Below are 25,200 nucleotides of genomic sequence, written 5' to 3' on the forward strand. Positions count from 1 at the left end.
GTTTATTCAAACTCCTCTCAGCCTTTATCTTTCCAGATGACCACTATCTTTCCATAGTAAAAGTCCCTTCTGGACTAATAACTAGGAAAAAGTTGAAGTCTTAACCCTTTCTAAGGCTTCATTTCCACAAACGTAAAATGAAAGGATTTCTTCCTATTCCAAAATTCTATGATGTTAATCTATCACATCCTTCAAGGCTGATGAGGTCTCAAGTTACCTGTTAAACACTCCTTGACTATTCCAGTCCTGAGTGAGCTATCCTTAGCCTAAGAAATCCACTGTAATTTACTGTCTATACCTGTCATTTACTTACTGTTACTACCTGTATTTTTCTGTGTATATCTCATTTCTCCAACTAGACACCAGGGGTCCCCAACCCCCAGGCCGTGGACCAGCAGTGGTCTGTGCGTGGCCTGTTAGGAACCGGGCCGCACAGCAGGAGGTGAGCAGCGGGCAAGCAGCAAAGCTTCATCTGCCGCTCCCCATCGCTCGCATTACCGCCTGAACCATCCCCCCCAACCCCCTTCCCCGGCTCCCGTGGAAAAATTATCTTCCACGAAACCAGTCCCTGGTGCCAAAAAGGTTGGGGACCGCCGAACTAGACTATATATTCTTTGCTGGCAGGGAATCAATCCCTTACTTATTTGTTTTCTTCACAATTCCTAGCATGGTTACCTGGAATACAGGAGCAACTCAATGAACACTTGATTCATTATATCATGAGTAAGCACTTCATTCCTTGTTTGCTACCATTCTGGGTAGTTTTTCCATTTGCCTTATGTTTTTCAGTAGGTAAGATATCAGAACTGCACATCGGTATTACAAGTGTAGACCCTTCGGGTGCTTTTTTTATGCACACACACACAAAAGGCAGTTTTATAGGACTTTACCCCCTCCTTTACTTCCTGTCACCACTCTGATGGCTTCCTTGGCACAAAATGGCACACAGAACATATGCTATGTAGGAACTGTCTGAAATGGCTCTAAGAATTCCTTTTTGGATCAAAGTTATAGCTCGAGCACTTTATTCAAATGTAACCTCACTAAAGGTGGGCAGGGCCCCTGGGCCCTGTTATTAAGAAAAAAAAAAAAAGAAAGAAAAAAAGCAACCTTTGCATTAGTTTCTTAAACCCATTACTTTACCCGTATCTATGTGGAGGTCTATTTATACACTATAATTAAGAGTCTAAAAAATTATCTATGAAACTATAAAACTGGAGATTCTCCACTATACCTCTTCTAAATCATGTATAAAAGGCATTAAATAAGACAACCTTAGCACTGATTCTCCAGGGTAGCATGAAGTTAATAATTTTCTCCCCACAGAAGCATTTTCATTTGCCCATTATTTTCTCATTACAAACCATTCTCAACATCAAATATTTCTTCCTTTTAGCTTGTTCTCAGTTAATGGGTCTTACATTATTTCATGTTCATGAATCACAAACTAATTCACAAGCTGTAACATAACAACTACTGCCAAATATTAGTCTACAGTAAAAGATTTTATTAGTTTCCAAAACATAGTTAGTTAATTAGTCAATTTTAAATTATTTTATAAAATTCTTCTACTACTTTTTACTCATCTTACATTATTACACTTACCTTCATTGGCATAAGTGCCAGGAAATCTGTAATGAGATTATGGATTCTACGAATATAAAATTCCTCCTGATAGAAGTTTTCTGACACCACTACGGATTCAGTGAGGAACAGGAAAACACTGTCTGCAATTGCGAGCTCTGCCATTGCTTCATCTGCTTCTGTGAATTCAGCCAGAGCTAGGAACATATTTAGAAAAACAGCACATGGAGGAAAAATTACCAAACTAGATTATAATATCTCAAAATATTCTGCTGATGGTTCAAAATTCAGATCTCTTCTCAACCTTCTAACATGTTCTGTACACAAAATAAGACAGCGTGTAACTGTAATTGACTCACAAACCCCAAAGAACTACAGAAAAAGTACATTAGAAAATCATCTACTCTTCACAATAACAGCGAGAGTGATAAAAAAAATTACTTAAGGGTCTTCCCTGGTGGCTCAGTGGTTAAGAATCCGCCTGCCAATGCAGGGGACATAGGTTTGAGCCCTGGTCTGGGAAGATTCCACATGCCGCGGAGGGACTAAGCCCGTGCGCCACAACTACTGAGCCTGTGCTCTAGAGCCCGCAAGACACAACTACTGAGCCCGCATGCCACAGCTACTGAAGCCTGCGCGCCTAGAGCCCGTGCTCCACAACAAGAGAAGCCACCGCAATGAGAAGCCCCTGCACCGCAATGAAGACTAGCCCCCGCTCGCCACAATTAGAGAAAGCTCACGCACAGCAACGAAGGCCCAACGCAGCCAAAAATGAATAAATAAATAAATATATATATTTTTTTTAATTACTAGGTAATTTTGCGATAATCTGTCTTTGAAAAAGAAATGTTAAATAGCTTATTCTGCTTCACTGTCATAGAGACCAAATACATTCTGTTACTTAAAGTACACTTTCAATGCCTTGAAAAGGGTCAGGAATAGATATAAACCAGGATAGTCTCAACCAGAGGAAAAGAGATTGGTTGTTTTTTTTGTTTGTTTATGTGTTGTTTTGCATTTTGAAATAAAGTCTGTATATCTACCCATATCATACAAACTCCTTGAGAACAAAACAGTTTCTTAATTCTTTATTACTACTAACAGTAATGATTACTAAAATTATTAATTATTAATATTAATTAAATATTAATAACAATAACTAGTTCCAAGCCTTCACTTGAATTCAGAAATACTGGAATTAAGAACTTTTTTTTTTTTAATAAATTTATTTATTTATTTTTGGCTGTGTTGGGTCTTCGTTTCTGTGCGAGGGCTTTCTCCAGTTGCGGCGAGCGGGGGCTACTCTTCATCGCGGTGCACGGGCCTCTCACTGTCGCGGCCTCTCCCGTTGCGGAGCACAGGCTCCAGACGCGCAGGCTCAGTAGCTGTGGCTCACGGGCTTAGTTGCTCCGTGGCACGTGGGATCTTCCCGGACCAGGGCTCGAACCCGTGTCCCCTGCATTGGCAGGCAGATTCTTAACCACTGCGCCACCAGGGAAGCCTACTTACTTGAAGACTACTTACTTAGGTAATAAAGCACACTAATATCTTAATGTAAATTGAGTTTTGTCATCTCAAAACAGTATATAAAAATTTTAATCAGTTTAGTAAAATTCAAAACACATTTTTTATAAAATAATGTAATAAACATGTTTTATAAAATGTCCAGAAGTCTACAAAAAGAGTAGGAACTAATTTTTCAAAATTCACATCTTTGTTAAAACTCGTCTGGATTATTTCAAGAAATGACCATTTCTACAATATAAGCTATTCATCTTTTCTAGTAATTTTTAAAATATAAATTAACAGATAAAAATGTATACTTTAAAATGTTCATTATAGCAAATTCTCTGGTGGTTCAGTAGTTAGGATTCCACGCTTTCACTGCCGAGGGCTTGGGTTCAATCCCTGGTCAGGGAACTAAGATACCACAAGCCATGCAGCACAGCCAAAAAAAAAAAAAAAATTCATTATAATACCCCTAATTTCAAAGATTATAAGAGGGTATGAGCATGTAAAACTAAAGAGATTAAGCAGCCAAAGATCAAGGACTTGAAACTAGGCCTGGATTCCTATTCTTATCTAGTGAAGTATATAGTATTTTCTACTGTGCCTCTCAAGATTAGGCCAATGGTACAGTAATTTGATTAACTATCACATAGCTACTTAAAAGTATACAGTAATTTTATGCCAGAAAAGTACTGAAATAAGACTTGTAAATGAATAAGAGGTGTAGTTGAGAAACAGAATTTGTACATGTCTGTAAATGTCTAATTCACCATCTACCAGCTTTAACATAAAAAAACACTAGGCCAGGGACTTCCCTGGTGGCTCAGTGGTTAAGAATCCACCTGCCAATGCAGGGGACATGGGTTCGAGCCCTGGTCCAGGAAGATCCCACATGCTGTGGAGCAACTAAGCCTGTGCACCACAACTACTGAGCCCGCGTGCCACAATTACTGAAGCCCATGCGCCTAGAGCCCATGTTCCACAAGAGAAGCCACTGCAATGAGAAGCCTGCGCAAAACAGCAAAGAGTAGCTCCCACTCCCCAAAACTAGAGAAAGCCCATGCACAGCAACGAAAACCCAATGAAGCCAAAAATAAATAAAGAAATAAATTTATTTATTAAAAAATAATAATAATACTTGGCCAAAGAAAAACTTGTAACACAAAAAGAGCTTTCCATAAGCAGTCTTGAGGGAAAAAAACGGAGCTGGAGGAATCAGACTCCCTGACTTCAGACTATACTACAAAGCTACAGTAATCAAGACAATATGGTACTGGCACAAAAACAGAAATATAGATCAATGGAACAGGATAGAAAGCCCAGAGAGAAACCCATGCACCTATGATCAACTAATCTATTACAAAGGAGGCAAAGATATACAATGGAGAAAAGACAATCTCTTCAATAAGTGGTTCTGGGAAAACTGGACAGCTACATGTAAAAGAATGAAATTAGAACACTCCCTAATACCATACACAAAAATAAACTCAAAATGGATTAGAGACCTAAATGTAAGACCAGACACTATAAAACTCTTAGAGGAAAACACAGGCAGAACACTCTATGAAATAAATCACAGCAAGATCCTTTTTGACCCACCTCCTAGAGTAATGGAAATAAAAACAAAAATAAACAAATGGGACCTAATGAAACTTCAAACCTTTTGCAAAGCAAAGGAGGCTACAAACAAGACAAAAAGACAACCCTCAGAATGGGAGAAAATATTTGCAAACGAATCAACGGACAAAGGATTAATCTCCAAAATATATAAACAGCTCATGCAGCTCAATATTAAAGAAACAAACAACCCAATCCAAAAATGGGCAGAAGACCTAAATAGACATTTCTCCAAAGAAGACAGACAGATGGCCAAGAAGCACATGAAAAGCTGCTCAACATCACTAATAATTAGAGAAATGCAAATCAAAACTACAGTGAGGTACCACTTCACACCAGTTAGAACGGGCATAATCAAAAAATCTACAAACAACAAATGCTGGAGAGGGTGTAGAGAAAAGGGAAACTCTTGCACTGTTGGTGGGAATGTAAATTGATACAGCCACGATGGAGAACAGTATGGAGGTTCCTTAAAAAACTAAAAATAGAATTACCATATGACCCAGCAATCCCACTACTGGGCATATACCCAGAGGAAACCCTAATTCAAAAAGACACATGCACCCCAATGTTCACTGCAGCACTATTTACAATAACCAGGTCATGGAAGCAACCTAAATGCCCATCGACAGACGAATGGATAAAGAAGATGTGGTACATATATACAATGGAGTATTACTCAGCCATAAAAAGGAACAAAACTGGGTCATTTGTAGAGATGTGTGTGGATCTAGAGACTGTCATACAAGGGAAGTAAGTCAGAAAGAGAAAAACAAATATCGTATATTAACGCATATATGTGGAGCCTAGAAGAATGGTACAGATGAACCAGTTTGCAGGGCAGAAATAGAGACAGACGTAGAGGACAAACATATGGACACCAAAGGGGGAAACTGGCTGGGGGGTGGTGGCGGTGGGATGAATTGGGAGATATGGATTGACATATATACACTAATATGTATAAAATAGATAACTAGTAAGAACCTGCTGTAGAAAAAATAAATAAAATAAATTTCAAAAATTTTTTAAAAAAATCTTTCCACAGCCCACTTGGGAACAGCATGAGACTAGAGAACAAAATGTTCTGGAATCATACAACTGATAAGATACTGGAATCTGCTGACACTCTAAGACTAGGAAACATTGACATGGACTGTAAACGTTAATAAAACCTTTCCAGATTTACCCTAAAAACCTACAGAAGTGACAATTTTGGGGGCTTCAAATTACAACAAAAGCATAGTTCTCACCCTGTTAGAGTAAACCACTATTAGTATGATAATTACATGAACGTAAACAGCAGAAGAGGATATGCTATAGTGGGTAACAGATTGTTAGAAGTCAGAGTCCCCATCCATTATTGATTGAACCAAATATCACCTAATATACTGTATTTTAAAATAATAGTAGTTTTTAATCTGACACAAAGTGAGAAAAATTAGTCTGTGAACAAAACCAAAAAGAAAAATGTAAAAAAAAATACTGTTACACTGTCATTTCAAATTTAAAACTCTTAAGGAAAAAAAGAAGCTAAAAGAGAATTGTCACTGGCTGCAAGAAAGGGAAAAAATTTTTCAAATAATTTCTTTTGGGAGACAAGAAAAAAGGAAAAGATCCGTATTTCACAATACAAAATTTCATTTACCGCAACTCTAGGTATCTTCCTAGGCTCATGCTTATACATGTTAAAGATAACACCTTTTTCTTACACGGCGCAGCCAAAAAAAAAAAAAGAAAAAGATAACACCTTTTCTGAAATGCCGTTAAATGTTGATATGTCATTTCCTCATAACAAAATGACCTACAATCAGTTTACCTGTCACATCAGGGAGCTGAGATATCCCCCTCAACGCCAGTGCCCAGGCAAGTCTCACAGTGGCTTGCAGCCCCGGCAGTTTCCAAGGCTGTGAGTCTTGAAGACGAGAGTGAACTGTTGCAATATATTGTCTCTCTGTCAACAGTGGAAGTTGATGAATCATATCTGAAAACAAAAATAGACAACTATACCAAAGTAGAGAAATTTTCACTTTTGATATACAGGAATAATGTCTAAGAATCAGAAAGTCAGAGTATTCCCAACAAAAAATTATGACTAATTATAATTAATGTTTGAAATAATAAGTATACTATCATAAAAACAGACTACATCTACTTAATTCTGTGATTCATTTCATTCAATACAGGAAATCTGACCAATGCATTAACTGGCAGCATTCCTATATGAGAAGCACAGGTACTGCTTGTTATGTGACACACAATGTACTATGTGACAATTTGATTGGAGGTAAGGGGTAGTTGTATTTTAAATAAGCCTTTTGTAATGGCTAAGGATGATCACCAAAGAGGAGTGGGAAATGTCTGGTCTCCTCACATACCTAACGAAAGGAGACGGGGATGATACAGTCAAAAGCAGACAGCGGACAACTGTTGGAATAATTATAAATATTTATGACATTAAATGGCAATAAGCTTCCTTTGTGGGAATCATTTTTGAGATCCTCAGTTCTAAGCAGTAACTGTTTACAAGGTTACCAAGAGAAATTTTATCTACTTCACAGAAAAAAAAAAGTCAAAGATAATATATTACTAAAAATTATAGTGATCCTCCCTTAGAATGAAAGGTTTAAAATGTGAATAGTAAAGAAACAAGCAAGTAGGGGGACTTCCCCGGTGGCGCAGTGGTTAAGACTCCACGCTCCCAATGCAGGGGGCCCAGGTTCAATCCTTGGCCAGGGAACTAGATCCCACATGCATGCCGCAACTAAGAGTTTGCATGCCGCACCTAAGGAACGGGTGAGCCACAACTAAGCAGCCCACCTGCCACAACTAAGGAGTCCATGTGCCGCAACTAAGGAGCCCACCTGCCGCAACTAAGACCTGGCACAACCAAATAAATTAATTTAAAAAAGAAAAAAACAAGCAAGTAAATTAGGCATGCCTAACTCAACAAACATATATTGCAAATCCTTTAGCACTTTCCCATTCCAAAACCTCAAAAGATAACAGAAATATCTAACGGGGCTGCAATTACTTTAAAAATGTGATCTTATATCTAAATATTCAAATATGGATGAATTACACACAAAGGAATAAAATATACTATTTTTATCTTAGTTGTTAAAAAACCACCCTTCTTAAATGTTATCTCCACAATTAAATCTGATTTTTGAAATAAATGTATTAATAGGTACAAAATCCAATACCATCACGTTCCTCTGTGCTTTGTTCTATAAAACTGATATCAAAGCAGTACAGAAGTGCCATAAGAAGAGCCAGATTCACTGCATCCAACGAGCCATTAGCCTCAACAGTCACTCTTTCCAAATGTCCAATAAGGAGCAGAGTGTCATCTTTGCCTAAAGGTGATTGGCAAGCCCAGGCAAAAAGGCTTTCTGCCAGAGACTGCCTGCACTCCTTGATGAGATCAGAAACCTAGAAATAAAGATGAATGATTATCGGTATAAATAAATTACACTGAGGCCTGATCTTCTTCCAAAATGTAAACTATCTATCATAAAGGCAAACTATATAAATGTATCTGAATCCATAAGTGACCCTAAAATCTCACCTCTGCAATTCTGAACAAACCCTACGGTTAATTACTCATTCTTAAGTCCCAACCTCCTCTATAGGACAATCAATTTCTTAAAGGCCTCAGGGCTTCCCTGGTGGCACAGTGGTTAAGAATCAGCCTGCCAATGCAGGGGACACGGGTTCAAGCCCTGGTCCGGGAAGATCCCACATGCCGCAGCACAACTAAGCCCATGCGTCACAACTATTGAGCCTGTGCTCTAGAGCCCACGAGCCATAACTACTGAGCCTGCGTGCCACAACTACTGAAGCCCGTGCACCTAGAGCCCGTGCTCTGCAACAAGAGAAGCCACCGCAATGAGAAGCCCACACACCGCAACAAAGAGTAGCCCCCGCTCGCCGCAACTAGAGGAAACCCGCGCGCAGCAATAAAGACCCAACACAGCCAAAAATAAATTTAAAAAAAAAAAAAAAAAATTTCTTAAAGGGCTCATTCCAGAAAAAGTGCTAGCATGGCACATAGTGACTAGAAAGAGGCTGAAACAAGTGCAAGTCAATTTCATGGACACAACTGCCTACACACTTTCCTATGCATTGTTAATTTTCCTATGCCTGTATTAGAAGAATGTTTTAAGTGACATGACTTTTCTGCCTCCAAGATGTGACACAGACAACCCGTGAATTGATGTCATTGAACCCTTGCCTCTTTTCGATGTTTTTCACTGCCCAAACCTCTCTCACGCTGTAGTTTCTCAAACTCATTGTTAACATCAATCTGTGACACAAGAGTAAGAACTTTGTAAGTCAATCCTTGCTCCATCAGCTCATCAGTAAACCGTGTTGTCATGGAAACCAGCTCTGGACTGTAATGAAAAAAATCAATAAAGTTATAATGAACAGTAATGTTTATACTTTCTCATCACATGGATATAGCAAACACTCTTTTGATGATAATGTTGGGTTACTGGAAACAACCAGGATGAGCTATAACCTAGCTCTTGCCATTCTTTTTAGATCATTGTGTTTCAATAAACTTCTAACCATAAATAACTGAATTACATTTCATTTGTAAACAAAATAAAGCAGGTTTAAACTGTTGTGTCATTCTTGGCAGAATAAGGGAGTTATTTATTACTCAACTTAGGTTATACACTTAAATTCTACATACTAAAGAGAATTTTTGTATCTAAAATTATAATTCTTCAAGCAATTTCTAATTAACCCCTTGAAATCCTAGCATGCAAACAGACCTGAGTTCGAGGGTCCATGTCTTTCCTCGTCGAGACTGTATCAAGGCTTTCAGGGAATTTGCAATGCACCGCTTTCCATCCCAGTATAAAAGAACAGCTACTAAGCCTCTGGTGAGGCCAGGAAAATGTGGCTGCTGGTGCTCTCCTAGGAAAGGAAGTTGAGAAATAATTTAGTAAATAAACACATACGTGTTTAGGCTGAGACAAAAATCACTATACCAATGTGCAGTTCAAAGAAATCACAGAAACCTTAGGGTTTAAAGGGTCTTAAGAGTCCTCTACTTCAAACATCTACCCACTATTTTATCTCTTTCACAAAAAGTCTTTCAAATATTTGTACGTTTCTTCCCCTAGTAAATTAAATAACATTTTCTTATGTTTCAGCTTTTACTCACCCTTTTTAACTGCTCTCCTTTGAATAAGTTCTACTTTGTCTTTTCTGAACTACCTTGCCTATAGTTTCAGTTTCATTTCCTATGGTTTTTTTCGCCCCTTGGCCCAATCGCTCTTACACTCTACTCCCTTCTGTTCCCCAAATTCATCTCACTGCCTCACACCTCTTACAGGAGATTTCTTCTGTCTAGATGCCCTCTGTCTTCCTGAGTGCACACCTACTCCACCTGACATATGCCTACTCATTTTTCAACAACTACCGTAAGCCTCGTTATCTTTGTGGACTTCTCTGTACAACCTGAGGTCAATTTAAATGCCTCCCCTCTGGACCATCCCTGAACCATGCATTAATGCACATAATGGTGGCATAGTTATTGGTTTCCATGTCTTTCTCAATTACTAGACCATAAGCTCCTTTACACCAGTTGAAGTTTTATTCATCTTTATATCCCTGGAGTCTTAACACAGTGCCTGGCCCATAATATGCACAGAAAAAGTAATTGCTAAATGAAGTTTTGAGTTAAACTCAAAATTCAAGCATGTCCAGTTAACATCTGCATCACAGAATGGGAAAACGACCTTAGTCATTCTCAATATCATATTTCTTTTAATGCAGCCTTAGGTCAGAAAGGATTCTGGCAGCCACATTCTATCTTCAGACATATTAGACTTTCTTTCAATTAAAATGCCCACCTGGCTTCTTCACATGGTTCCCTTGCTATAATTAAAATGAACTGCTTACTATATGGAAATTTCAATCTTTTCTCTCTACAGCAGCCAGAGAAATAATTTCAGTTATTCTGGATTCTGCAACTCCTGCTTAAAGCCCCTGCCAACAACCTCCCACTGTAATTAGAATAAAATCCAAATAATCTTCATGGCCTGCAAGACTATGATCCAACTCCTGCTCTGTCCTCGTCTTCCTTCACTCTCCCTAGTTCCTGATGTTCCAGCCACAGTGGTCTTTGTATCCTTCAACAGGCCTTTGTTCACACCTTGAGCTGTCTACTCTCCCTGGAACACCCTTCCCCAACAACTCTGGTATCTTGTCATCAGGCAGGTCCCAGATCAAATGTCCCAATCTCAGAGAGGCCTTCCCTAAGTACCCAACTTACAGGTGCCCCCTATCACCCCCCATGTCTCTATATCCCATTGCCTTGTTTTATTTTCTTCGTAGAACTCAGTATTATCGAAATTATCTTATTCTTTACCTATTCATTATCTGAATCACCCCCTCAAAAAGAAACTCCAAAAAAGCAGTGACCTTACCTTCTTTCCCATTATATGACAATAAATGCTTTGTGCTACAAAACTTCTGAGATGCAGTCATTCTTTGCTAGTCAATTACCATGAAAAAGTCTATCTTAATACAGTTAAATTTCCTTTAACAACTCTGATCACTAAACTAAAGCCTTCTCATTAGTCACAGATAAACAAAAGGAAACACTGTGAATATCAAATAAGCTACATCTTTAGAAACTATTTTGGAATCTAAATGATATAATATTTTAAATTACAAGTGAATAATTTTACATTTATGTACTACCTTACCATAGATTCAGTTAAATGTCAACCTACCAGCAAGGAGAAGCTCAACAGCTGCCAATTCTCCAATATCAAAAAGGTCACTGAGGATAAAGGCTTCTTTAATGAGCTGTTCAGGAAGAAGCCGGGTTCCCTGTTGACCCTGGATAGCAACTCCCTCTGTACTGGCTTTCTGAACCTTCTCATGTTGTTGAACATTTTTTGGCTACAACAATAAAAATAAATAAATAGGATCATGTAATGAAAATAGCATATGGAGACAAGGTAAATTGTTACCTAGAGAAGTTTATTCACAGGCAGTCTGGTAAAGTGACAAACAGGAGCATTTCTTATCAGATAAAGGTCTAACTATCAGATATAGTTAGACCTTTATGAGGTAACATTTTACATCACTTTCAACTTTTTATACTGTTATTACCTTCTCAATAACTGCTTCTGCTAAACTCTGAACTACAAAATGTTGAGAAATCACACAAAATAGCATACTATTTTTCAAATGTCTAAGAAACTTTCTAATTATATCTTTAATAAATATAAAAACAATAAATCTTCAAGTGGGAAATAGCAAATCGAAAAGAATTATAGAATTAATTAGTAGGGCTAATGATAGCTTATTAGTATGTTATTTTAAAATGTAGTCTTATTTGCAAAAAGGCTTACTTGGTGCAAATATTTAACAAATAACATATAGTATAGAATTACTTGATAGATCATAAAATCTTAGGTATTTACACCTTGAAAAAGGCCATACAGTCATTTAATTCAACTTCTCTATTAACAGAATGGAAAAACTGATGCCCAGATAAGTCAGGTGACTTGCCTGTGGTCATACAACTCTTTAGTGGTAGAGCCAAGACTGGAACTCAGCTCAGTTGGCTCCCAGGCTAGGGCTCTTAAATAGTTCTTAGATGGTCTTGCTGGTCTATAAAAAAAAACTGTCAAGCAGCAGGGAAAGGAGCTTCCAAATATGAATCCCTGCCACTGAAGTACTCTACCCCTGGTTGAAAAGTACGTCAAGATGTAGTGATTAACAATATGTAAGAATTAACTGCTAACACAATTTACATAACATTATGAAGAGTTAAAATGTTGAAGTGTACCTGGGAATAAATAAAATAATCAATCTTACTACGCTTAGACAGATTAACTATAAGTCAGAAATTCCAAGGAGGCTCATATTTCTGAAATATATGGAACTTTCTAAATCGTATTCAAATACTATTAAGATATCTCCTAGCTAGAGATAAATACAATATTAACTTCTATGGAGAAGAGAAAAAAGATAATAATTGCTCCCAGGAAACTTCCATTTTTAGAAAAAACTTGAATCAATGGACTAGAACAAGTAACATTTCATTTACATGCATTAAGAATGTACTTGCTCCTTCAATCTTTAAAGGAAAAAGCAAATCCAAGAAGCAAAAAAAGAAAATTTCCTACTGGGTTTCTGAACAATGAGATGAAGTCAGGTTTGTGTTTCTTCAAAATCATGTCAAGAAGGTGGACAGCTTCAGGTTGTCTTCTCCAAAGAGCATTTCCCACAGTCTGCCAAATGTCTTTGTAAGGACCCCACAGACTAGCAGCTTAAAGAAAAAAAATAAAAATCAGCATCAAATAAAACATATATTTGGAAAATAAGGTAAGGTTATCATCTATACATTTTAGTCATGCTCACAGCTACTTTTAAATATAAGGAGTTATATATACAAACCAAACATTAATATAAAAGAATATTAGAATTCACAAGCAATAATATAAATGTCATTTTACCTAAAGTAAATCCTGACTTTAAATTGGAATATCAGCTGAACCTGGTTTTGTCACTTAGTATTAGTTATGTGACATGGAGTGAGAAAATAACCTCTTTGAACTTCAGTTTCCTTTTATATAAAATAGGGACATCACCTGCTTCATAGGGTTGAATGAATTAAATGAGATAAACTAGGTAAAATATACAATATAGTGTCTGGCATATCGTAGTCACTCAATAAATGTAACTGCCTTTCCTTCCCTCCCTATCATCCAGAGGAAAAGCAAGAATAGGGGGGAAAAAATCAGATTCTGTAAAACTTAGAAGCTGAAAAAACAAGTATTTTATTTTGGCTGGGACACTAGCTATTAAAAAACAGCATAGAAATATGGAATTCTTTTGTAAACTCATATAAAAAGGATCACATTTTGCTTTGTAAAGGTAATAACAATAATAAGTAATACTTAGAGAGCTTTTGCTACTAAGCATGGTTTGAAAAACACGACCTGGGAGCCCAAAGTTTCTGTTTGCAAACAATCAGATATGGCACCCCTGTGTTTATAAAGACTCTGAAAGAGAAACTAATCAAAACCACTCACTCACTCAACAGATAAACTAACTATAGCTTAAACCGTAAAGGGTGGTCTGCAAACATGTTTAACTGCCATCTGAGAAAACACAAATCCCACCAAAGTCACCAGAACAGTCAGAATGACATGCAAGATAACCTAACTAAATGCATTACAATCTTATGAACAATGTTGTCAGAAGGCGGCAATTTACTGGGCAGATTTTTTTTTTTAAAAGGATGTGCAGGGAGAGGACAGACTAGACCAGTCAAGCTGGATCATCCATTCACTCAACAAACATTTACTGAGGGCCATGCATGTGCCAGGGACTACAGAGCAAGCAAGACAGACAGGATCCCAGGCCTCAGAGAACTTACAGATTGACAAGAAAGACAGGCATTAAATGCAGGATTCAAAACACAACTACCGGGGCTTCCCTTATGGCGCAGTGGTTGAGAATCTGCCTGCCAATGCAGGGGACAAGGGTTTGAGCCCTGGTCCAGGAAGATCCCACATGCCACGGAGCAACTAAGCCCGTGCGCCACAACTGCTGAGCCTGCGCTCTAGAGCCCGCGAGCCACAACTACGGAAGCCCGTGCACCACAACTACTGAAGCCCGCGCGCCTAGAGCCCGTGCTCCGCAACAAGAGAAGCCACCGCAATGAGAAGCCCGCGCACGGCAACGAAGAGTAGCCCCTACTCGCCGCAACTACAGAAAGCCCACGCGCAGCAACTAAGAGCCAACACAGCCAAAAATAAAAATAAAATTAAAAAAAAAAAAACAGAACTACCAGTCTAACGGAGAAGTACAGAGTGCTATGAGAACATATAAAAGGAAGACTCTAACCTAATCTGAAGGGCAGAGCAGGAAGTTATGCATCAGGTCTTTGGTGTGGGGATGTGGAGGAATGGGAATCACCATGTCTAGACCTTACATAGAGAGCAACCATCCAACTCCCTGCTTTGCTTCTCCTGTTTTGATCCTAAACTTGCCAATCTTCTAATGAAAAATATAGCTCGTCATATAAATTTCTAGAATTAAAAATGTGCTGATGAAATGAGCACCCATGCAGATGTACTTCCCACTAAAGATCAATTAATTGACATACTGGTTTATATATCTGTCTTCCCAATGTGATCAGAGAACATCAATTACTGGAATCTACTCAACACTGGATACACTAACAAACATCACAGTTCCAGGCCTGCCAAAATGAGGACCTGACCCTGGATCCTGGTGACTGCCTGTGAGGTGCTAGTTGGATGGTGACTAACTGACTTCCCTAGAGATCATTTTCTTGGCTCTTTCCAGCTGCAAAGGACAGAGTAGGTTTGAGCCTTGTATTCCTGGCCAAGATGGAATTTTTCCTGTTAGTAAATGAGAATGTTTCAAGTAGTAGATGACAAAATGAAATTGGACAATGGTGTGACCAATGGACTAACTAAAATATGAAGTGTCAGGACCCAAGGATGTTGGGTAGGTAAGCTACTCATGAGGTGACGCAACCTTAACCAGGATGAGGGCAGTAAAATAGAAAGGCAAGGTCTGTTGGTAGAGTCAGAACTGGTAACTGATTGGCACAGGGGATGAAGGAAAGTTATCAAAAATGACTTGTAGGCAAATGTGAAACTTGCCTTACCACAGGTATTTTTAAAACCTGACAAAAAGCTAACAAAAGTAAACTGTCTGTAAAAGTAATACTCAATAGAACCCCTGAAGAATAAGTTTCTTTGCACTATACATACTTAGTTTGAATAAGCTCAGTGAATTCTAAAAAGAATTCCACTTCCCCCCTTTTGTGGGAAGGCATCCAATAACAGATCAAAAATCTACACTAAAAAACCCCACAGAGGGCTTCCCTGGTGGCACAGTGGTTGAGAGTCTGCCTGCCAATGCAGGGGACACGGGTTCGAGCCCTGGTCTGGGAAGATCCCACATGCCACAGAGCAAATGGGCCTGTGAGCCACAACTGCTGAGCCTGCGCGTCTGGAGCCTGTGCTCCACAACAAGAGGCCGCAACAGTGAGAGGCCCGCGCACCGCGATGAAGAGTGGCCCCCACTTGCCACAACTAGAGAAAGCCCTCGCACAGAAACGAAGACCCAACACACCCAAAAATAAATAAATAAATAAATAAATAAATTTAAAGTACGTGCAGAAAAAACCAAGAATTTAAAAAAAAAAAAAAAAAACCACAACTACCTGGGCTTCCCTGGTGGCACAGTGGTTAAGAATCCGCCTGCCAATGCAGGGGACACGGGTTCGAGCCCTGGTCTGGGAAGATCCCACATGCCGCGGAGCAACTGGGCCCGTGAGCCACAACTACTGAGCCTGCGCGTCTGGAGCCTGTGCTCCGCAACAAGAGAGGCCGCGATAGTGAGAGGCCCGTGCGCCGCGATGAAGAGTGGCCCCCGCTTGCCACAACTAGAGAAAGCCCTCGCATAGAAACAAAGACCCAACACAGCCATAAATAAATAAATAAAATAAATTTTTAAAAAAAAATGCTGGTAAAAGTATTTAAAAAAAAACCCCACAGATACCAGCCTCCTGAGTCCATCATTAACATCAACACATCACAGAAGGTAGTTGCAACAAAGATTTATATTCATTTTGTCTTTGGTTTGACTAATTTTGGTAAATATCTCCCTGTTATTGATTACAGATGAAAGGAGGCTATAATTTTTCCAAATTACTAAATATGTATTTTTAATATAAGTCATTTGCTTGTTTGAGGAATACATTTATTTTCCTAAATTTTAGGAATACCTCCAGCAAGTCACATTTATTCACTCATTCATCAGGTACTAGGTATGGGTAAGCTCACAGTGTAGTGAGGAAGCACATTTACCATACAGTCATACATAAGGGCAATATCCATTATGGTATGTGCTATGAAGGTGAAGTACCCAGGACAACGATCACATAATAGGGGAATGTGACCTAGCCAGGGAGATCAGGGAAGGGAAGGATTCACTGAGCAAGTGATAATTAGGCTGAAATGTGAAGGATAAAACTAGGAGTGGGAGGTGGTGGACATACACTCCAGGAAGAGAGGACAACATGTGGGTTCCTGAGGCAAGAGGAAATGCTGCACTCTCAAACCCCTGAAAATGCCAAGAGAGCGAGAGTACCAAGAAGGGATCAGCAAGGGAGGCAACTGCCATACCTTGCAGGGCTTACCTGCCCATGTTAAGGATTTGGGTCTTTACCCTAAAAGATCAAGTGAGATAGATTTCAAATGTCTGGTGGACTTAGTGAAACAGAAAAGCATGTAAATGTTGAGAGCTGTTCAGGAGGATGGGAACAGACTAGAGTGGCTAGAGGAGGAGAAGGTATGGCGACAGGGTCTGAACACTGAGCAATCTTTGAAAGGTTTGACTGTGAAGAGGAGCAAGAGGACAGTAAATGGAACGAGGCATGAGATCGAGGTAAAGATTTGGGCAATTGGTGGAAAGAAAAGGAACAAAAGAGAGAGGACGGAACAACGGGGAGAAGAGTGTAAAGGGCGGGATTTACCTCAGACAGGAAGACACAGCGAAACTGATGCGAAAGAGTGCACATATATCTAGGTTTGTAGGTTCAAGGGTGAAAAAAAGAGTTCATGCCTGTTGGCTTCTATTTTCTCTGTGACTAGGAGACTGAGGGATCAGTTGGAGCTTAAAGATTTGAGGAGTGTGGAAAAGGTCTGAAATAGACAATGCTATGAACAGGACAGGGGTGACCAGACAGCCACCCAAGGACTGTCAGTGTTAATGGGTGCCTACTCACAAGCCTGTAGGTCTACTCAGCCGGGCTGATACAGGTCACAATACTAGTAAATCATGCCGCTGAAACTCAGGCATAGGCCTTCAAACTCTACCTCTACTTTTTTCCCCTTCTACAACTCTAAGATGTTTAATTTTTTTTTTTTGAATTATGGTAAAAAGCACATAACATAGAATTTGCCATCTTAAAAACATTTTGAAGTGTGCAGTTCAGTAGCGTTAAGGGCTTTCACATTGTTGTACAACAGATCTCCAGAACTCTTTCATCTTGCAAAACAAATTTTGTACCCTTAAACAACTCCCCATTTCCCCCTCCCACCAACCTCTGGCAACCAACATTCTTTGCTTCTATTACTTTGAATCCCTCATACAAGTAGAATCATACAGTATTCGTCTTTTTGTTACTAGCTTACTTCACTTAGCAGAATGTCTTCAAGGTTCATTCATGCTGAGTATAGGACAGGATTTCCTTTTTAAAGCTAAATAACATTCCATTATATATCTATAGACCACATTGTTTACCCATTCATTCGTCAATGGGCATTTGGGTTGTTTCGCTGGACATTTACTTTTCTTAAAAAAATATTCTCCTGACTGGGCTCTTAAAAATGTTTCCTTTCTATGTTGCCAATTAAACACTCCTGCCACAAGGCCTTGTTATACAATGTATACTCTTTGCAGCTGTTGGCAACTCCTTTTCCTTCAATGATTTATGTTTAATGATAGTAACTTAAGACGAGTACATACTAAAGAAAAGTATATAACCACACATACAAGGCACAAGCCTTGTTTTAAGTTTACATCTGTGTGGGAGGGCAGGACAGCAATACTAAGGAAGTAATTTCACTACTAACATTCAGATATATGGAAATACTATGTAATGAAACGAATTACGTTTTGCTTAAGTAGGAGCATGTAGACGTTTAAGTATCAAAGACTGGCTTCGAATCATTAGCTGTATAACCTTGGAGAAGTTACTTAACCACTCTAAGACTCTATTTCCAAACCTGTAAAATGGGGTGTTTAATAGCAGCTACCCCAGAGTTGTATAAAGGGGACTAAATAAGATGAAAGTACAACGCTTAGTCCAGTGGCTGCGAAAAAGGAGGTACTCAATAAGCATAATCATTCATTATTATAAAACAATGTATCGTAGTGTTTCCGAAATGGTTTGATTTGCAAAAGTCAGGTTTAGACAAGTTTTCAAGAATATCAGTCGTGTGAAAAGAACAAACCAGCAACAAAAAGACTGTATAGGGACGGAAAGAAAAGGCGCCCAGAAAAGAGTCCTCTTGAGTGAGATCCTCTACAAGCATTTACCACACAGACGTGCTCTTAACCGCCCATGAAGTTTAGTACAGCTCAATCAAGGCATTCTGAGCAGGAAATTCTTCATTTTCAGGCCCGCTCCGGCCGCTGCAGCACTTTTGGCATCCTTGGCCCGCCCACTAGGAGCCAGCGGTGCATCCCAGGAATTGTGACAGTCAAAATGCACCCACTCTTTCAAACGCCCCGATGGGGGCGGGGGGATTCCGCCCCTGATTGAGAATTGCCCAGAGGACCCAATCCAAATGTTCCAGAGTTTCTTTACTCCCTTCTAGATTCTGCCCCTCCCCGAAGATCTACTGCTCCAAAGGTACAGGAGCATCCAGGGACGGGCCACACACGCAGAGCTGGGAGTCACGGCACTCCTGGGCCACCTTCCGGATTACAGGCTTCATAATCAAGGGACCTCTCTTCCTGTAGGACCCCACCCACCCACCCAACCTCCAAGAAGGGCCCCAGTGTCCATTTTGAGGTGCGAGTTTTCAGCCTGCGCTCGTGGCTGAAAAATATTTCAGGTCTCCCGGCCTCATTGCCGGAGAACTGGAAATCCTGCAGGAATTCGGACGGCAGACACATAATGGGGTGGGGAATGGAAGGGACCAGATTCGGCCCTGGGCTGCGAGAACTGCACGCCAGGTTCCATGGGACCAAGCCTCCGTGCCTCGATCCTTAAGCCCCAACTCTAGGGCTAGAGCCGCAGCGCCGACGCGCGCCATTCAAACTGGGGAGGGGCGGGACTCTAGGCCCAGAGCTAGGGAGAAGCGGGCACTATGCAGAAGTGCGGACCTGGACTCCGAGGAACCTCACTGCCCGCGTCTCTGCCTGAAGAACGGACCAGCACCCTGCCCCACAGCTTGCCTTCTGCCCCGGCCGCACCTACCCGAATTTACCGCCAACAGCGTCGCCATCTTGCAGGCGAACTAACGGAGCCCTCCCGCCGCACGGAAGCCCCAGAAGAGGGTGAGGCTGCCCGGGGCCGCGCCTAATCAGAAAAGGACCCCGCTGGCCCTTCCGAAATCCACGCTCGACCGACCCAGGCGTACAAATACTCCAAAATCTGCTCTAAATCACAGACGTCAATTTTCGCCGGGATTGACGAAAATTCCCATTCAAGTCAGGCGAGGGTAACCAGTTCGAAGACCCGAGGTCCTCGAGTTGACGTTAGTCGTGCAGTGCGTCCTGGGACTTGTAGTTTGTTTCTAGTGATTAAAGTTGGTTAGCTGGAACAGAAAAAGACTGTTTATTGAAATGACGCCCACTTATGATATTATGAAAGCCGTAAATCCAAATAATTATCTCCATTTCAAATTAAATCTTCCTTGCGTTACTCCCTTACTTTGGGGAGTGGAGTGGGGTGTAAGGTATCTAAACCTCAAAAAGCCATTTGATGGGTTGCAAACTAAGTTCATTACATTTCATCTACTGTATATACCAGTGTATTGCGTCAATATAGTTGCATGCAGTTAAACAATCATAACTTTTTATTATGAAAATTTCAGATGTATACAAAATTAGAATAATGAATGACCAGCTTCAATAGCTGGTCAGTTCCTGTTCCTCACCCCCAACACAGGAGATTATTTTGAAGAAATTTGCAGACATATCATTTCATAAACACCAAATATTTTTCTACCTAAGCACCCCCAAATAACTGGACCTTCTTTTTTCACTTGCTAAATTTTAGTTTGCTAATTTTCAAACTAAAATACAGTCATTACCATTTGCTATCATATGCCAGATAATTATTAAGAATTTATTAAGAATTTGCTATCAAACAACAAGGTCCTACGGTATAGCACAAGGAACTATATTCAATATCCTGTGATAACCATAACGGAAAAAATAGGAAAAAGAATGTATGTATATATGTGTATAACTGAGCCACTTTGTTGTACAGCAGTAATTAACACAACATTGTAACTCAACTATACTTCAATAAAAAATAAATTAAAAATGAATTTGCTATCATATACCAGATATTTATTAAGAATATTTATTAAGAATGTTGTTGTTGTTGCATTATCTCATTTAATCCCTGAAACAATCCTACTAGGGAAATATAATTATAGCTGCTTACTTCATAGATGTTCCATGTACCTCACAATCTCACTTTATCAACTCCTCCAACATTCCACTGAGATTGGGAGAAAATAGAGTTTATAGTCTCATTTCACTACTGGAAATCAGAATTAAATAATTTAAACAAAATCACAGAGTACATTGTTAAGAATAGCAAGCATATTCATTCTTCTGAACAAATAATATTGAAGGACACAATGTACATTAGGTGGAACAAAAAAGTCACGGGTAATTTTTTTGAAAGTCATTGTTATATAGAGACAAATGCCAGATTACAATGAAAGTGGTCTTAAGGAGTGAAGGGGAAGAGAGAATGAAAAGGTAAAGGGATTTTTTCCGAAGTTTAGCATGAAAGTGAGAAAAATATTGAGCAGAAACTTGGCAGGAAGTGGCATTCAAAGAAGATTTTCTTTCTCAGCACATCTATTATGAGCCTTCCCCTCACACACTCTTTAAGCCCACACATTTCCCTCTTGGTAGATCACTTTCGATTAAGGAAATCTAACTTCCTGCAACTCCCACGTCACCCATCATCTCACGTACAGGCATGCTCTCACTTGATTGAGGTTTCCTCAATCCATAGCAATTGGGTTATTAGCTCCTCTAAAACTGCTCTCAGCATGGTCACCAGTGATCGATTGTCAAGTCCCACAAGCACTTTTCCGAATACCTTAGAAATGCTTTTCTCCCTTGACTTACGGGGCACCACCCCTCCTAGTTTTCCTCCTGTCTTTATAGTTCTTCTTTTTAAGTTTCCTATATGGCCTTCTCTTTCTCTCTCTCTTTTTTTTAAAATAAATTTATTTATTTTATCTATTTATTTTTGGCTGTGTTGGGTCTTCGTTGCTGCGTGCGGGCTTCCTCTAGTGGGGCTACTCTTCATTGCAGTGCGTGGGCTTCTTATTGCAGTGGCTTCCCTTGTTGTGGAGCACCGGCTCTAGGTGCGTGGGCTTCAGTAGTTGCGGTATGCAGGCTCATGTAGTTGTGGCTCACGGGCTCTAGAGCACAGGCTCACTAGTTGTGGTGTGCGGGCTCAGTTGCTCTGCAGCATGTGGGATCTTCCCAGACCAGGGATCAAACCCGTGTCCCCTGCATTGGCAAGTGGATTCTTAACCACTGCACCACCAGGGAAGCACCTTCTCTTTCTCTTCTCATCATTGTTCTTCCCTTTTGGTCATTCCCAGCCTCTATTCTACCATTCTACATGCTTCTGGGATCTATGGCTTCTTACCACCACCTGTTTGTTGATGAATTTTGTATTTGTATCTTTAATCCGGTCCTCTCTCCTAGGATTCAGATTTGTATATCCAACTTGTCTACCCCACACTTCTATTGACTGTCACACAGGCATCTCAAAATCAATTGATCCAAAGCTTAAATGAGCACTTTTCTCATAAAACTCAGTCCCCTGTATCTACTCAGTTGCCAAAGTTGGAAACTTGGGATTCACTCCATATTCTTCCTTCAATTGCCATATCCTATTCATCTTGCCTCATAAATATTTCTGGAGTCCTTTTTCTCTTCTCTGCTCCCTATGCCATTGTTCCATTGAGGTTTCATCTTCTTATACCTGGTATTTTGCAATAGCTTTCTCAAGGGTCTTCCTGATTTCCATCTCACCCCTTCTCTTGGTCTCCCAAAGTGATATTCAAATACACAAATCATATCATGTACGTGCCCTAATCAAAATTTCTCAGTGACCTAGTTCCTATGGGTAACATTTGAAACTTCTTAGGAAGGCACTCATGCCACTTCCTGATCTGGTTCCGCCTCCTTCTTCAACCTCCTCACGCTTATTCTCCCTCAAGTGCCCTTTACTCTAATCACTCTGAACTATTTGTTATTCCCCAGGTACGACATGCTTTCTGGTACCGTGTACTTGTACGTCTGCTTTCCTATCCGCCTGGAATACCTATCTTTCTTTCTATGTCCCTCTGTCAACCACCCACCAAGTTACCACCACCCACATCCCTGAATTCAAGCCATTATGTAATCATCTGCCACACTGAATCTGGGTGGGCCTTCTGACTTGCTTGGACCAAAACAGTACAGTGGAAGTGACGCTGGGTGAGCTCCAAGCCTAGCATTTGAGAGGCCTTGCTGCTTCCACTTTTGCTTTTTACTGCCCTGAGACATCATGAAAGGAAACCCCAGCCAACCTCCTTGAGAATGAAAGACCAGGAGGAGAGAAGCCTAGCCAGCCTCCAGCTGTTCCAGCTAAACCAGCTGAGATGCTAGACATGAGTAAGGCCATCTCGGATGCTCTAGTCCTAGTTGAGCCATCACTTGACTGCAAATGGGCAAGTGAGTCCAGCCCAGAGTTCGGAATTGTGAGCAAGTAAAAGGCTGCTGTTTTAGACCACAGTTTTGTGGTTTGTTATGTTCAATAAACAATCGATTTACTCCCAGAGAGTAACAGCTATGTCTTTTTACATTTGTACTCCCTGCTGCTGCCACATCCCTGGCTTACAGTCACAATTCAGGAAAAAACAATTTGCAGACCTTGGTGCTTCCAAGATGTACTGGCGGAGAGAGAGGCCATATGTACACAATTGTGGCTAAGAGCACAGACCCTAAAGCTAGGCTTCCTGGATTCAAATTCTGTGTCCCTTGCTTATTAGCTGTGAAACCCTCCTTAGTGACTCAGTTTTCTCATCTCAAAATGCAGGTGATAATATTAGTATCTACACTGTAGAGTCGTTAAGAGGCTTATTCATAAAGTGCTTAGACTGTGCCTGACATTTAGTGCTCTGTGAGTGTTGTTTAAACAAAAATAAACTTTTTCTAAGGCAAAATAAGTGCTAAGTGGAGGTATAGTCAATTACTTAGGAGGAGTTTAACCAAGTTGTAAGAGTGAACTGCAAACATGGAAGTAATAGCAATTAACCAATTTGTGATTTATCTGGGGTAAGGGGTAGAACTGTGCCCTCCTCTAATTGATCCATTGTTTGTAACTTCCCTCATTGCTCCAATTAATTGTTTTAACTGTATACACAAAATTCTTTGAAATCTTAAAATAAGAACAGTTAATTCTTTTTTCTTTTTTGAAAAAAATGAAGTATAATTACATATATTATATTAGTTTCAGGTGTACAACATAATGGCTCAACACTTGTATGTACTGCAAAATGATCACCATATAAGGCTAGTTAACATGGTCACCATACACAGTTACAGAATTCTTTTTCTTGTGATGAGAGCTTTTAAGATTTACTGTCTTAACTTTCAAATGTGCAATACAGTATTATTAACTATAGTGACCATGCTGTAATTCCATCCCAGTGGCTTATTGATTTTATAACTGGGAAGTTTGTATATTTTGACTCCCTTCACCCATTTCACTTATCCCCCAATCTGTTCTTTGTATCTATGACGTTTGGTTGTTTTTTGTGTGTGTTTTTTTGGCTGCACCACATGGCTTGCGGGATCTTAGTTCCCGGACTGGGGATTGAACCCCGGGCTCCCGGCAGTGAAAGAGCTGAGTCTTAACCACTGAACCGCTAGGGAATTAATTCCCTGTTTGCTGGGGTTTTTTTAAGACTCCACATATAAGTGAGATCATATAGTACTTATCTTTGCCTGTCTGACTTATTTCACTTAGCATAATGCCCTCAAGGTCCATCCATGTTGTTGCAAATGACAAGATTTCATTCTTTTTTTTTTTGGCCGCGTTCTTTCCATATCTTGGCTATTGTAAATAAGATTGTAATGAACATGGGGGTGTAGATATCTTTCCAGGACAGTTAATGCTTTTTTTTATTTTTTATTTTTTTTTATTTTTAATTTTTTGGCTGTGTTGGGTCTTCGTTTCTGTGCGAGGGCTTTCTCTAGTTGCGGCGAGCAGGGGCCACTCTTCATCGCAGTGCTTGGGCCTCTCACTGTCGCAGCCTCTCTTGTTGCGGAGCACAGGCTCCAGATGCGCAGGCTCAGTAGTTGTGGCTCATAGGCCTAGTTGCTCCGTGGCATGTGGGATCTTCCCAGACCAGGGCTCGAACCCGTGTTCCCTGCACTGGCAGGCAGATTCTCAACCACTGCGCCACCAGGGAAGCCCCAGGACAGTTAACTCTTATTTGGAGTCCAGGAAATAAAAACTAGGGAAAATTACATGAAGGAAGTGGCACATGAATGGACAGATGCTAGAATTTTACATGGTCACTAGAGCGTATGGGGGCTGGGAGTGGCGGAACAGATCAGTGAAAAAGTGACAAAGTCCAAGGTTTCATATTTACAGAGCTGCCAGAATTCCTCTGGACAAGGCTTAGAAATTTAGGTGAGTTTCAAGTT

At 40.0% G+C, this 25,200-nt stretch overlaps 1 protein-coding gene across 2 annotated transcripts in view; it reads right to left on the minus strand.

The window, feature by feature from the left end:
* NUP205 (nucleoporin 205) overlaps positions 1 to 19,773 on the minus strand; it is an 82,488-nt gene extending 62,715 nt beyond the window's left edge. For both annotated transcript variants that reach the window (XM_059933301.1, XM_059933302.1), the window contains exons 1-8: positions 19,718 to 19,773; positions 12,870 to 13,012; positions 11,463 to 11,634; positions 9,492 to 9,636; positions 8,945 to 9,104; positions 7,914 to 8,142; positions 6,527 to 6,691; positions 1,606 to 1,781 (exon numbers count right to left, since the gene is read on the minus strand). In XM_059933301.1, coding sequence (XP_059789284.1) covers positions 1,606 to 1,781; positions 6,527 to 6,691; positions 7,914 to 8,142; positions 8,945 to 9,104; positions 9,492 to 9,636; positions 11,463 to 11,634; positions 12,870 to 13,012; positions 19,718 to 19,745 — 1,218 coding nt within the window. In that variant the 5' untranslated portion in view covers positions 19,746 to 19,773. The remainder of the gene's footprint in view (positions 1 to 1,605; positions 1,782 to 6,526; positions 6,692 to 7,913; positions 8,143 to 8,944; positions 9,105 to 9,491; positions 9,637 to 11,462; positions 11,635 to 12,869; positions 13,013 to 19,717) is intronic.
* Positions 19,774 to 25,200: the final 5,427 nt, after the last annotated feature.

This window comes from Balaenoptera ricei, chromosome 9 (genome assembly GCF_028023285.1).
Source record: "Balaenoptera ricei isolate mBalRic1 chromosome 9, mBalRic1.hap2, whole genome shotgun sequence".
Taxonomy (NCBI): Eukaryota; Metazoa; Chordata; class Mammalia; order Artiodactyla; family Balaenopteridae; genus Balaenoptera; species Balaenoptera ricei.